The following is a 14,835-nucleotide window of genomic DNA, read 5'->3' as shown; positions in this document are numbered from 1 at the left end:
ATTGAATTGAAATTTAGCCAATCAGAGCAAAATTTACTAAGCTCAAGTTTGATGAACTTTACTCTGATTGGCCAATTTTCAATTCAATCTCAATCATATGTCTCCTGCACACAGAACGCGTGACAGCCAATCAATATGCTGGTTTCTGTAATAACCTTCTAGTTCTTATGGAAAAATAACATATTGATTGGCTGTCGCGCGAACTTCCGCCGCGCGGCAAGCATTACCGCGTCCTGTGTGCAGGAGCCATAAGTGTATAAATAAATATATATATGTATTATTGCGTATACATAGCATATAAAATGTATTATTAAATATACATAAATATTGTATAATTAATAGATTCAGTAATACATGTATATGTATTATTGAATTTAATTATGCAATATTTGTGTAATCATAATTATATAATATTACCCACTAAAAATTACGACTTTTGTTAACTTGTGTCTAAAAAAATCTATTTGTAATGCATTTACTTTCATAAAATAATTTTACTTGAAAATGAAATGTTATTATTAATTTAATTAATATATATTTGTGGTTCTCTAATATGTCCAGTTCTTTGATATATATGTAAAAATTAACGAATATCAAGCATTGAATTGGTAAAGATATAGGTTTGCTACTATACGTGAGTTCACAATATGTCATCGAAATACTGTAATTCACCACTTATCCCTTGAAGGCGCTCTTCATGTTGATTACAGCATGAGAATGGCCGCGTTCAGTAGAACAAGTGATCAGTAAGCGCTCAGTGAGCTCTTGCATCTGATTGGAGTATAGTTGGAGATCTAAAAGAAAATGCCAAATCATATACAAGAGCTCCCTGAGCGCTTACTGATCACTTGTTCTACTGAACGCGGCCAATGCCAACTGACAGTCTATACATATTAGTCAAAGCCCTTCTATATCTGAAAAACGGTATTGCGAAAACTCTCTATTGACTTTACACTGCCCTAGCGCACATGATTGTTAAAAGATACATAACCTGTTATTTGTCACATTTTATATTTAATAAGTTTTACTGAAAATTTAGTGCAAAATGGCTAGTGTCGGTATTATTGATAGTGTAATTTCTACACTCGACAACGTTGTGTCCTTGAAACACTTACAAACGTGAGTAATATCTACATGATTTAATAATATTTTATATAACCTATTAAATATCAAAATAATAGTATATACTTTTAATTATACTGTAAAATAATAAAATTAAAGAATGTAGTAAAGATAGTAAAATAAATTTTATAATTTTATTAGCCTTATTAATAAAAAAATGTGTGTAAGTAGACAATTTTGTGTATAATTTATAAGACTGCAAATATTTATATATTTTTACTAATGCATTGTACAATTTTAGTGAACAAAATGTTGAGAATCTAAAGGACATTACAAAACGTCTTTACGATTTCACAAAGGAGCAATCTTGCAGAAAATCAGATGCATTGCCTGAATTAATTATAAAAAACTTTGATTATGAACAAATTTGGCAGCAACTAGAGTTGCAAAACAAAAGCGAATTAATGCATTTTTCAGAAGGGATCTCAAAAGTTCTGACTGGCGTTAAAAATTTTATAGTTCCAGTGACTTCTACAAAACCTGAAGCAATTCAACTTAAGCATGATAATTTAAACCATAGTAATGAAGACTTGTCTGATGATAGAAAATCAGATGATAGAGATATAAAGTATCTTAAAGGGACTAAAAGTATCTTAAAGAAAAAAAAACTTGATGCAAAGAAGAAAAAGAAAAAATCCTCTATTGTGGATGATAAATTCTTCCGGTTACAAGAATTAGATGAGTACTTAACCAAAGAAGAGAGAAAAGAGAAGCAGGGAAGGAAGGATAATGCATCTGATGACGAATCGGTGGATTTATTTAATGATTTCTCCGAAGAGGAAGATGAGGAGAAATATTTGAAGTATGTCGACTTTTTTGATAGTCCTTTAACTGAGGAGTCTGAGGAAGAAGGATGTGATAATGAAGATGAAGAATCAGATAGTGAAGAGGAAGAAGAAGAGCCATCAAGTAAAAAGGTGAAATTCAACCTCACCAATGACTCTGATGAGACTGACAGTTTGGAGAATGCAATAGAACATGGAAAAGAAGACAAAGAAGATCTAGAAGAGACAGGGCCAAAGTCTTCTTTAGAGTCTCGTCAGGAAAGGCTGCTGATGAGAATTCGGGAATTGGAGGAAGAAGCTGTCGGCGAGAAACCGTGGCAATTGAAGGGTGAAGTAAGCGGCCCTAATCGTCCGCAGAATTCCTTACTGGAGGAGTTTGTGGAGTTTGATGTCACTACGAGGCCTGCTCCTGTGATCACCGAAGAGACCACATTAAAGCTGGAAGATATAATTAAACAGCGGATCAAGGACAAGGCCTGGGATGACGTTGAAAAAAAGTTTAAACCAGTCGAGACCCCATTGGAATATAAGCAGACGTTGGTGATGGATCAACAGAAGAGCACGAAGAGTCTTTCACAAATCTATGAGGACGAATATCTAAAGCAAAAACGAGCCTTAGATCCAGAAAACGAGGAACAGAAGGAAGTGATGCCGGAGTTGCATTACGAAATCCGGAGAGAAATGCGTAAACTGATAGCAAAGTTAGATGCGTTGTCCAATTATCATTATACTCCTAAGCGGGTAAGATAGACAATATTCTCAAAATTAACACTTACGTATCAATTCTTTAAGGTCTTCAATGTCTACTAAATGTCTACTGTAATACCTGTTTCAGATTAAACCTGAGATAAAGATCATCAGCAATGTACCAGCTGTAAATATGGAGGAAGTGGCGCCTGTTGCGACTAGTGATGCTGCTATGTTAGCACCTGAAGAAGTTAAAGGTATACATTGTATTACATATATGTATCTAGTATGTGACAGTTTGTTGGGGTTTGATGTTCTTGACTGTAATCTTTATTTCTAGCTAAATCGCGTGGCAATGTTATCGGTAAATCGGAGAGGACGAAAACCGACAAGAAGCGCGAAAGAAGACAGAAGAAATCGAAACAACGAGCTAAACAGAAAGTGATGGAAGAAAAAGAGAAGTCAAAAATGCTAAAGCCTGGAACCGCTAAAAAGTACAAAAAAGAGAAGGCCGCGTTACTGAAAAAGCTGACTAAAGACAGAAACATCACGAAATCAAACGAAACGAGCCAGAAAATCAAGTCCTCTACTGCATTCTTCACGCAGTTGCAAGACGAAGTCAAAAGCCATATCAAAGTGAAAGCTGGTTCTATGTCCAAGAAAAAAGATAAGAATGCAATGTCGGCTGCAAAACTGAAATTGTAGTTTTTAAGTTGGAGTTATAATGACTTTTGTAAATACAGTTTTCTTGTAATACTGAGAACTTTTGATTCCATTGTTTCTATTATCTTAAAATATTCTAGCTATAATATGCTTCTATTGTCGTAATCACAAGGAATGTAAAGAGAATATTGTAATTAAAGAAATCGTAGCAACGTAAACACGTAATGTGTATGATACATATGTACGTACACTAAAAGTATTTTCTTACAGCTTTATTGCGTGAGAGATATATGTATGCATTTATAGGGCAACACCCTGCATTTTTTAAATGATGTTGCCATTTTTCTTCTTCTTGCGGAGTTATAATATGGGTGAATATTGTGCAAAGGAATATATAACAATGGATGAGGGATTTATAAAGTGATCTTTCTCTCTCGCACTCTCCCTCTCTGACAAATCCGTACTTAATATCGATGTACAGATATTGATGCCCGCGTACAGGCCCAATATGCTAGTTATTGTCAAAGTGATGGTACTACTTCTGCCACGATGTAGGATAATTTAAAAAAAATGAATCGTGCGTATATATGTATAGTTCATATATTAGTGAAAAATGTTCCCAATTCATCATGATATGCTGCAATTTCGTTTTCATGTGCTCGTCGAAATTTGCTAAAACACGTACAAACGCGCTAAGTCACACGTGGTTACTTATAAATGCAATTATTCGTATGTGTAACATTATCTATATATTTTTTTCTTTAAGAATATCTAAAAACGGTGTCTTGCACAGAGAAGCAAAGGTGGATTACACAAGTAGTTTTTGTACATTGTCAATGTTTCGAACGATTTCTTGTCGCGTGTCGTTTTTATGATTGCACTGTTTATAATTACAAAGATCTAAATTAAAATAATTAAGCTAATCTTACGAATCTAATGATAAGCTGGTATTAAAATTACCGTGATTTATGTAGATTTGATTGAGAACCTTTTTTTAAAAATACTTTTTCTTATATCGTTTAGAGTTTACATCTCCGTTATTTTTAGCCTCCCGTTTTGTCGTTAAATATTCACTGAATCGCATGATACCATTGAAATTGTCATGTAAATTAAAATTACGCCGTTTGACTTGTATAATAAGCACAGATCGGATGCTACATATTTTTAGAACACCCGCAGCAAGGCCGCGAAATATCCATATCTTTAGGCGTTTACACGTTACTCACGCTAATTATCCAACTGAATCGTTTGAGTGCCAAGGAGCGCGATCGCGCTCTTTCGTTTTACATCCAAAAATGCGGACGAGTGCTGTCGCGCTCCTCTTGTCCCCGCATGAGAAGATTTGTAACAGGCGCTATCGCACAACCCCTTCTCCAGTTTCACTTGACGTTGTTACGCAATTGTTACTTAGCGATTTTGAGAATCATGTAATTTTTGAACGCATTAGGCCTACTGCTCTGCGTGGCATTTTGGATCATATATTTTTGTGACCTCTATCGGCACTCAAACGATTAATAAACAACGCAGTACTTTCAAATACCGCATACATATGTATACATCTTATTTCGTTTTATTTTCACCGCCTCAAACGGATTCGACGGATTTGGAGCCAGTCTCCTGTTGAGAGATATTTTCGTTAAGGTTGGACTCCAAATTCATCGAAATGTTGAAAAGTTGTCGGACTGACAAAAACGGAGCGCAGTTCGCATGTCAATTGCAATCTCCTGACCGGTTATCGCGTTTACAGTGTCACAGAGTACAAAACTTACACTCTCATAGAGTACAAGTGTGAAATGCTCGCTTGAATGCTTTGCGTCGAACGGCATGGGATAACCCATCTGTGCGTATTATAATTATTTCGAGCCCTAATTCACGGTGAACGCTCTTGTCATGAAGGTACAGTCGCACTTTGATGTTTTAATGGCACTTCCACAGTGAAACCATACAATTTCGACAACTACGTCGTGCAAATGAATTTTTGTACAATCTAACGATCATACCGGCGCCCTGATACCCACGACAGTGAACCAAACTTCTCTTCCATACATATACATGCGTAATATGTAAATAACCCGGCAGACTAGGCTTTCCTAATCCCAGTGCGATCTTTTGCATAAAGTCTATATATTAGCAGTGCTAAATTACTAAAGAGGTCTTCTACTTTGGTAGGTCAAGCAAATCAATTTTTTTGTTTCTCATCTTTGAGAGATGTAATGTCCTGACAATACACATTTCAAATTTCATTGAATATTTCGTAAAATTTACGAAGCTGCTATATCGAATGGCAGCTAACAAAGACAGATTGAGCAAAATTAATAAAAAATTTAACAGTGTTACTATGTGGCTTAGCGAGGAAACTGAAGTTTTACTTTATGACATTGAAACGAGCTATTGTAAAATGTGTGAAATGTGGAACATTTTTCGAGTCGCCAAGATAGAAAACCTCCTTGAATCCTTTCTCCCTTTTCTCTCATATTTTCTTTTTCTTTCACTCTCTCTTCTTGTTTCTTCGTAATCGGATGATGTGATGAAGGTGCAGATGCCCAAGATTTAATCCCCAAAGTGATACTGAACAAACAGACTTATATGAAATTAGCCCCGCACTTTTTGGATTTTGTTTCTATTATCGCGTTGTTACGTTTGTACCGTATTAGGCCCCAGTTCAATAACAGATACCATTGCGCGCACATATATTGCATCGTTCATTAATATATTTATATGGAGTATCCACCACTTTTGAGAGATAATTTCGAGACATAAATATCAAGTCTTCAATTTCAAGTCGTCAAAAATTTTTGAGTCGTAAATAAAAAATTCAAAAAAAGCTTTTTGCGAACTTCAGACATCCAAATGAATAACAGAATTTTTTAACTAATTTTAATTTTCATATATACAATATACATATATATGGTTTCTGTAATAATTTATTCAGATATGATTTTAGATTTATCCAGATATGGAATGACATATAATAAAGCTAAATGATGGGCATTTGCAATGTTCTCATTCATTTATAAAAATGACGTGTTAAGTTGAAAAGTCTCGAAGTTATTTCAAGATTATTGAAATCAAATTAGTCCGACATTCACTGTTGCCCTTTTTTCACGATGCTGATCTCTCGATGTGCACTGTATAATTTATCTTTTTTTACAAGCGATTGTCATCGCACGGAGATTATATATTTCGATAGCTTAAATGATAAGAAAACTCTTAATATTTGTGTGATTAATTTTATTCGTCTAATGTTAATGTTTTCAAGAAACGAAGGATATAACATGTACACCTTAAATTTGCACCGACGCAATATATGTTAGATTGATGCACGTTCGTAATATATATTTTAGTAAAAATTTTTTGTTTCACGTTGGATCATGTGAATAAATCATGTTGCTTAATAATACCATTATCTGGTACGTTGTTTGTTCCACAAATCAATTGTATAAAAGCAAAATCAAACATTGTATAAATCATCACAAATATCTGATTAAAAATCTAATAGTGATCATAGCGCCATCTGTTAATATATATATATACAAATTTATAGCATGTCACTATTGTTGCAGTTTTTGCATGTCGTTAATTTAGTTACCTATGCGTTCGATGAAATAGCTCGCTGCTGGTATATACTAATTTTGAGGCGATTACCGCATGTATGCTGAAAATATTTCGTTATAAAATTGTCAAACTCTGAATTCCAATTCAATTTTTGCGACTTAAGAAAAATGAATGGAAAGCTAAGTATTGATTCCTTTCTATTTTGCAATTATTACGGTGTGAATTTGTTACGAAAAGTGGTGGCAGCTCGCCATCTATCCCGTTCATGTTGGAGACAGATACGTTCAAAGTCTCTACGTCGCTGCGTGAAAGTCATCGAGAAAGTGAGAAAGCGGATCGGATAGAATAAGGATGAACAAAGTGTTTTTGTGCGACGACACTGCACAGTCTTGTGCGGTATTCGAGAAAATGAAAGCATCACTCCCGCATTCCACAATATTAATAATTCTTTACATCCTTTGGAATGTACTTCAATTTACTGAACTGGGGCTTACGTATTTCATATTTAATAAAAATACGGCACACACACCAGAAATACGGGGCTAACTTAAAATGGTAACAAAGTAACGAACAGTTGGGGAAAGCGGTGAATTCCTTTAGCATGGAAACTGCTTTCCAGCGTATCGTTTGTTCCATTGCTACTCAAAGGTAGTAGTGAACATGTTGAGTTCCTCGAATCCGGACGAACCACCCTGATCCTGCAGCATCTGCAGCATATCAGACAATTCCTGTGGCTGCGTGCCGGGTCCGGCCTGCCCAGGATGCGGTGGTTGCGCCTGCGTAGCCACTTGAGCACCGGCCTGTCCATCGGACTGCGGTGTCTGATGCTGTTGGCTTTGCCAGCCCCACATACCTGAGCAACGCAACGCAAAGTTCGAGTATTTGTGATCTCACGGAAGAGTAAAAGAAGAAAAGAGAACACAGCAAGCATCAGAAAATTTACCAGGATTATTAGGCACTGTTGTGACTGTGTGATATTGTTGAGTAGCTGGTGTCCTAGCGCCACTACTGAGTTGCGTGTATGTCGGCCCGCTCGGTGATCTCGATGGACTTAATTGACTACTATACTGGTAGCCCTCTGTCACCGCTTGCTGTTGGAACGAAGTAAGATTTAACCGAAGGCGAAAAAAGTCAGCGAGAGTCGACGTAAGATATAATTTGCATAACTCTCTTAATATATAAGTAAGATAAGAAGTGGGTCTTTAAATGGACACTTTTAAAAAGTATCAAACGTTTCGGACATTTTGTTATTTTGAACCACCCTTCTCGGTGGGAATTCACCTAAAAGACGATGCACAAGAAATATTTGACTAATAAAGAATTGTACTAGAATCTGCCCTTCTGAATTTCGTCGAAATTTTTTATAAATTATTTTTTACAAAAAATTATTTTGTAATTATTAATTTTGTTATGCAATTAAAAAAATCCCAAATTATTTTCCAAAATTTTTATTTTCGCATTGATACGTGTTGCGTGTGGCACTGGAGATTAACTGTTTCCTGAAATTTTCATTGAAGCCGTTTTTTAGCTTTAATACGAAACATAATCATACGAAACAGTTTTACAATAAAATTATTATAGGATATACATATATTATTTTCTTTTTTCGAGTAAAATTTGGCTTATAATACAATGTGAAACCCGTGCAGTGTAGACAAGTCACATAAAATCAGTTCGACGTGGAACGTATTAGACATTATTCGTTCTTTAAATCTTTTTATGAAATCCTTCTCAAAAAGTTTACAGATTTTTGAGTGAGATAATTATCATAAAAATAGTAGAATATTGGAAACACAATATTATTATGCAAAGATGACAACAATTCCTGTTATCATCCTTCAATTTAATGTTTTCCTATTTCTTTATTAATTCCGGAATAGATTCTGCACTATCACTTAGTTCCGGCATTTCTCCAAATTATATTCTGCTTATTCACGACACGTATATTTCGAATGTTATCTGCTGTTCGATTAAAGTGAACCTAGTGGTTAACATTTGACCTGCTGGAAGTCGAACACAAAGAAAACAAGTTTGCAGATAGTCGGTATTGCTACAAAATAATAGGTTCTGTATAAAAAAGGGAGTAGAAACCTTCTACAGGAGTCTTTCTGTTCTTATGTTCTGATGTATGAACTTTTCCGTTCTTTCATAACTGTGTAACACTGAACAGATATGCAATCATAGAAATCACAAATGTCTAATATCCCGAATTGAAGTAAGATGATAAAATAATATTATCGAGTTGATTTTTCAACCTATGTTCACTAAGTATTTTTCAAATAAAAAATCGGTTTTAATTCTAAAAGATTTGTTTTTTCGATTCCAAATCTATGACAGTACCATAGTTGTGATATTAGGTCGTGGGAAAAGAAACTGTATCTTCTAGAGAAGATTGACTTATGATATCAATCAAACTCCAAAGAGTTATTTCTCACAATCATAATGAAGGAAATTAAAGGAATTATCAAAATTCAAATAAAAAAAAAACATAAATAAAAGATATATCAATTTAATATCAGAGATGTTATAAGTAATCGTTATTCAAATACATAAATAGATATAGATATTTTCAGGTTAGGTTGTCAAATCGCGAATAAATATTTATAGTAAAAGTTTTTAGAGGGATTTGGTGTGGAATGCATATACTTGGCGGATTTTATTGCAAATTTATATCTGGATTCGATATTTGTTCGAATATCTTAGAAAACCTGAATATGAAGGGTCATATCTGTTTGTTATAATAATCCATATAATTAAGTAACCAGTTAATACCATTGGTATTCAATGGATATTGAAGCGTTAACGGAGATTCGGATACCTGTCTTCCGATCGTCCACGCTTGTTGTACCGGGGTTGGGGATGTATTAGCTGGCTTTTGAATCCTACTTAAGACTGACGAAGATGCGCTTTGCTGTCCGGGTGAGCCATAAGCTATCGGCGAGTGCGTCGTCTCATAACTCTGATATACGTTCTGTGTACTGGACGGCCTTGGTTGTTGTGGACCTGCAAAAGTACACGTATTTAATGCTCACATGTATATGGTAAAGAGTACGTTTTCTATAGCGATCGTCTTACTGGCTGTAGCTACGGTCGCCGGGTGCTGCATCATGTGATGTGCAGAGTACAATGGATCCCTGGTGGGATGTCTTTGAAGAGAGTAATCTAAACCAGGTTGTCCATATGCAGGTACTGCTTCGCTCTCCGTCTGACCGTCGTTACTGGGATGATACCCTGGTCTGAAAGGCACACAGATATATTTAATTCAGTGAAACATGATGACTCGTAGCAAATAATTTAGAATCGAATATAAATGACAAAAGTCAATTTAGCGCAATATAGCTTTATTCTTACTTCGTGTGCGTGTTGGTGCAAACGATATATTCAATGTCCTCGTTGAACGGATTTAGAAACGCAAATGCCGACGTCCTCAACCACACCCAGTCGCGATTCTTGGCTCGAAATCTGTACATTGCAGATACGACTTGTCCCTTCAGTTTTAACACTGAAAAGCGAGAGACGCCTATTAACTACATTGATTGATGGCAAAATCTCGAAAACGATGAATGATGCGGTGTATTACCTTGTTCAAAGCTTTCTCGCATGTGCGCCAGATCCTCCGGATGGAAGAAATCGTAGCATGGATGACCTAAGAGCTCCGATGGAGAGTAACCCAAAATTCCACCGACTCTTTGGTCCACGAAAGTAAATTTACCTTCCGCAGAATGACGTGATATAAATTCTACAACGAACATAAAGACAAATTTATTACAAATATCACTTGCTGCATATCAAATGTGTTATAAATTTTATCAATCTGCAAGTTTGCACGATTAAGCTGTTAATAAAATATAATGAAATATGCACTTACCACTATTGCTATTAGAACCTGTTAAGTCGCTACTATTTGGTGTGCTAGTGACCTGTAATCGCCCAATGGCGACAAGGCAGCAATGCGTGGAGGCATTCTCATCCGTGACCACGCCGTCTGGTCCAGCTTGAACGCCCCCTCTGTCACCTAGACCCACACCTGGTACACATGGGGGAACAAAATCACCTACAGCGTAAAATCATGAATCAGTCCATGATTTCCCGTTGATCGGCTAGAGAAGTATCTTACATACTACAGTATCTTACATACATTAGCGCTAAGAACTTATTTGATTAGAGACGTGCAGAAGTTTACCGGATTTTTAGCTATATATTTCTTTTATCTCTATTTTATAAGCTACTTGCACATATATTAGTAATAATAATGAAATAGCATATGGTTGTTGTCAATCAAAGTATCTACCATTATTATTAGAAGAAGTGAGACTGATGGCAGAAATGGTAATTTTACGCCACTTTTCAGATAATAGTCTGATTATCATATTTACAAGATGACTTATTTTTTTAACTAATGAAATCACCAACAATTCGAACATTTGCAAGCCTCTAATAATAAGTATCGAACCATTTTTATCGGGAGCAACATTCCCGATGCAAACGTGCCGATATCTCAATCATCAGTAGGAATTGGAAGGACCAGGAGATAGACAAAGGATATGAAAGAATATTGGGATTGTGCTGGGAAGAGATCAGTAACTTTTGATGTTTTGAGTTCGAGAAACGGGATTGGTATGTTCTAGGTGTCAATCGTGTGTCCTGAGGACAAAGCACGATGATGTTTCTTGCCCTGAAGAAAGGTGCTTAGAATCATTAAGAGCGAAAATATGTATATATTTAATATTTTCTTTGGATGAGTTTCCCTGTTCTGTGGATGGATTTATTGGGCAGAACTGTGGTTTACATTTGTAAGAGAAATTTCCAGCTAACTCGATGTTACCGTCGTGAAACAGAAGCTGGTTAGTCAAATTGAATTCTGTTTATCGCATTTCAGGTTTCTGACTGGTTTCCTGAACATTTATTGAATTTACCAGATTAATGTTGATACAGACGGCATCATGGATGCCTTAATATTTACTAGATCGTGTTACTAGATATTCTGAAGCAAACATATTTGTTTTTAGAAACGCGTATACCATGATTATAGATTATTTGAAGGAACGGCAATGATATTTCAATGAGCGGATGTCTAACAGAGACTCACCCGTTGAAACATCCTTGCTATTTTCTCGGATAATCTGTAATCATGCGCATTTCTAGAGACGAATGTGTCTGCTCCAGAATATCTCGTAAATGTTAAAGCATCCATAACGCCTTTTGTCTGTACGTATATTGATTCTACAAAGAAGTCGACTGTACTATCTCTGATATGTCGGATGCGCGGAGGAAGCGTATCTTTTTCACGTAACCGATAAGATTGAATTAACCAGCGGCTGTCACAAAGCTATCGATGGAACAAAAAGAGAGCTACGCACGTGATCATGAATATTGAACGAATATGTTAAAAGCCGATGGCTACTACGCCACGAGTCTTAATGGCGACGACTCTCCATTCAGTGGTTAAACGAGTATTTTGACGACGACGAGTACTATTTCAATCTGGAGAATGTATATAACAACGTGAAAAAAAGCAGCATGCAAAATATATTCTTTCGTCGACTTCTCATTGAAATATGCAAATGAATAAGCCGAGTAACGAGAAATACTTCATGAGATTAATTCTTTCGACTGATAGTAATGAGTAAAGCTACCAGAATAATGCAATAACATCTCCAGAGACCGTAATTGAAAGGGATAATTCCGCGACGTCTTGTACACGTAATACTTTTTAATTCTCTTAATTCTACGGATGCTCGTACGGGTGAACGACTTTTTTTACCGCATCGGTCGACATCGCGCGCGCACGTGGAAATAGATACTATTAAAGAGATTAGTGTATTTAATTAAAAACGCAGGGTCGGAAGATTTAGACGCAAGCCCATTCATCCCTGGGAATATCGTCGGTTCCGCCGTCGTCGCCTGTCGGCTCCGTGGCGGTTCTTAATTTACAGTACACACGTAGCATACGCGTTCCGCCGTGTTCCAGGAACACAGGTTCGTTCGTATTCTTCGGGCGCGACGTCTCCCCCGCTTTAAAATAGAAAGCCGGCGCTGTGCATCGCGCCCGAGAGACCGTTAGCAGTGGTGGTGAACGTCGTCGACGTACGTAACATATACGCTTTCGCGTTCTCGTACGCTCTCTCGACTTAGACGTTGGAACCTGTACGAAACTCACCGGTGGGTGGCCAGTTCTTGATGTAGCCGGTGCAGTGCACCACCGCGTAATTTTGACCGTCCCGTGCTGGCGGGCCCAGCGAGTTCCTCTGCTTCATACGGTGGAGACCGTGCGCGGCGGCCATGTCTCCTGTCGTCTGAAGATTGCCGACCTTCATGCGGCAGATGAAGCCCCGTCTCGAACCCATGCATAGTCGCATTGAGGCTGTGATCGGAAAGGAAAATTAAAAGACTTCATTGGGAATACTTTCCTCAGCACGAGTGCTTGCGACTATTTCACGGGACTTGGACAGAGGCATAACAGATAAGAATAAGGGGTGTGAGTGCTTCGCAAAGATTCATAATTGAACTTATATATGAGAATATATATCACTTATATATGAGGATTCTAAGTTTTCTTTTCATTCCAAACAAAGAACGATAATAATCTTTATAAAAATCTTTTTATAGAGATCTTTATATTTTCTATATATTTTTATATTTTTGTAAAAAATATTTAGCTAGATACCTTCATGATTATTACGTGAAATAATCAATGATGGAAACTTTACAATTCTTTAAATTATATTTATGAAGCAAATATATACCGTATTGTCATTAAATTTATATCAAATAATAATGCAATTTTTTGTCATATTAATGCAGATTAAGAGATTTACTAAAGTTACACTCAGATTTTTGCGGTACATTATACATGATACATTTTTTTGGAGCAAATTTTGATAATTTTGTTCATATTTTTTCCGTATTTCTATTTTGTCATTTTGTATGATAAAAAAGATGTCATATGAGCTACTCATAAAAGATGTAACAAATCGATTAGTAAAGTTCCTACCAAATTTCCGTACACTATGTGGCTATTTTATAAAATTTACAAATATTTTTTATTCAAGTTTTTTCTTCAGTGGCTTGACGTTATTGTTCTTATAGTTTTCGTTTTTTACTTACACTGGCCTTCTTTTTTCACCGTTCCTGTCTTGAGATCTAACACTCGACCACCGTGCTGAGGTTCCGAAGCGCTTAACTGCTCTCGTACCTTCTCGGTGTCGTCGGGGTGGACTTGGGAGTAGAGGCTGCTGCCATACCAGTCGCTCTGAGTGTAGTTTAACACTGGCGCGACCGAGTCAGACACGTAGATGATCCTGCCACTATCGCAACTTACAACGAATAAGAAGCCATCGGCTGCTTCAAGGATCAAGTGTTTCAACTCTTGATCTGTGAGAAAAGATGGCTTGTAAGCATTGTCAGTTGCAGTATTACCAGTACCTGCAACAATAGTTTCCGTTTCATTATAACAAAGTTTATCGTTTAGGCGAAATTGGGGGATTTATAGAGAATAATTTGAATATCTCTGATCTGGATTTAATATAAGTCGTATATAGAATGAGTCAATAACTATTACCACTTTGAATATCTTTGAAGTAAAAAACAAAGATGGTTTTCGAAGTGCGATTTTCCTCCGAGCGCTTTTTTTTTAATAGATATATCTAGATTTTTTCTCTCTTTACTGATATTTTCTTTGAAGAATTTTGGAAAAATAGAATATATCTAATTTGTACATTATCTATGAATTAGAAAAAGATACAATAGTTTAAATAATTCAAAGGGAATTTAATATTTTACCAAGAAACTTTTTCGGACACACATTACTTAAGAAGTTATATATAAAGTGTGTTCACAAAATTAATAAATAGTCTCTCGGAAAGTATGCTGTGCATGTGTGTGCAAATTTCCAAGTTGTATCCTGCCCGAAATCGAATAACGTTCTCCCTCGAATGCAAAGCTACTCGAAGTCGTTTTCCGAAGTTGACCTCCAGAGACGCGAGGAGTGCTATGGTGTGGTACCAAAAATGAGAACGGGGCA

General features: G+C 36.2%; 2 protein-coding genes across 8 annotated transcripts in view; one reads left to right on the top strand and one right to left on the bottom strand.

The window, feature by feature from the left end:
- The first annotated feature begins 867 nt into the window (after positions 1-867).
- Positions 868-5,690, top strand: LOC116848342 (U3 small nucleolar ribonucleoprotein protein MPP10). Its single transcript, XM_032824304.1, has 4 exons — positions 868-1,119; positions 1,364-2,648; positions 2,743-2,851; positions 2,935-5,690. The coding sequence occupies exons 1-4, from the start codon at positions 1,046-1,048 to the stop codon at positions 3,297-3,299; spliced, it is 1,833 nt and encodes a 610-aa protein (XP_032680195.1). The 5' UTR covers positions 868-1,045; the 3' UTR covers positions 3,300-5,690.
- LOC116848340 (aryl hydrocarbon receptor nuclear translocator homolog) overlaps positions 3,984-14,835 on the bottom strand; it is a 54,151-nt gene continuing 43,299 nt past the window's right edge. For 4 of the 7 annotated variants that reach the window (XM_032824301.1, XM_032824302.1, XM_032824297.1 and 1 more), the window contains 9 exons: positions 13,920-14,237; positions 12,973-13,176; positions 10,681-10,866; positions 10,393-10,551; positions 10,164-10,314; positions 9,888-10,048; positions 9,631-9,815; positions 7,756-7,903; positions 3,984-7,665 (listed from right to left, as the gene is read on the bottom strand). In XM_032824301.1, coding sequence (XP_032680192.1) covers positions 7,451-7,665; positions 7,756-7,903; positions 9,631-9,815; positions 9,888-10,048; positions 10,164-10,314; positions 10,393-10,551; positions 10,681-10,866; positions 12,973-13,176; positions 13,920-14,237 — 1,727 coding nt within the window. In that variant the 3' untranslated portion in view covers positions 3,984-7,450. The remainder of the gene's footprint in view (positions 7,666-7,755; positions 7,904-9,630; positions 9,816-9,887; positions 10,049-10,163; positions 10,315-10,392; positions 10,552-10,680; positions 10,867-12,972; positions 13,177-13,919; positions 14,238-14,835) is intronic. The other 3 variants (XR_004378945.1, XM_032824300.1, XM_032824299.1) reach the window with 3 other exon arrangements.

This window comes from Odontomachus brunneus, unplaced genomic scaffold, assembly GCF_010583005.1.
Source record: "Odontomachus brunneus isolate Ranch 3 - 2012 unplaced genomic scaffold, Obru_v1 Obru_scaffold_093, whole genome shotgun sequence".
Classification (NCBI taxonomy): domain Eukaryota; kingdom Metazoa; phylum Arthropoda; class Insecta; order Hymenoptera; family Formicidae; genus Odontomachus; species Odontomachus brunneus.
This window is presented reverse-complemented; position numbering and strand designations above follow the sequence as displayed.

Excerpts from the sequence above, each read along its gene's own strand:
- LOC116848342 (XM_032824304.1), top strand. The coding sequence starts at position 1,046 with ATGGCTAGTGTCGGTATTATTGATAGTGTAATTTCTACACTCGACAAC. Across the intron at positions 1,120-1,363 it reads TCCTTGAAACACTTACAAAC|TGAACAAAATGTTGAGAATC; the intron begins GTGAGTAATATC and ends GTACAATTTTAG. Across the intron at positions 2,852-2,934 it reads AGCACCTGAAGAAGTTAAAG|CTAAATCGCGTGGCAATGTT; the intron begins GTATACATTGTA and ends CTTTATTTCTAG.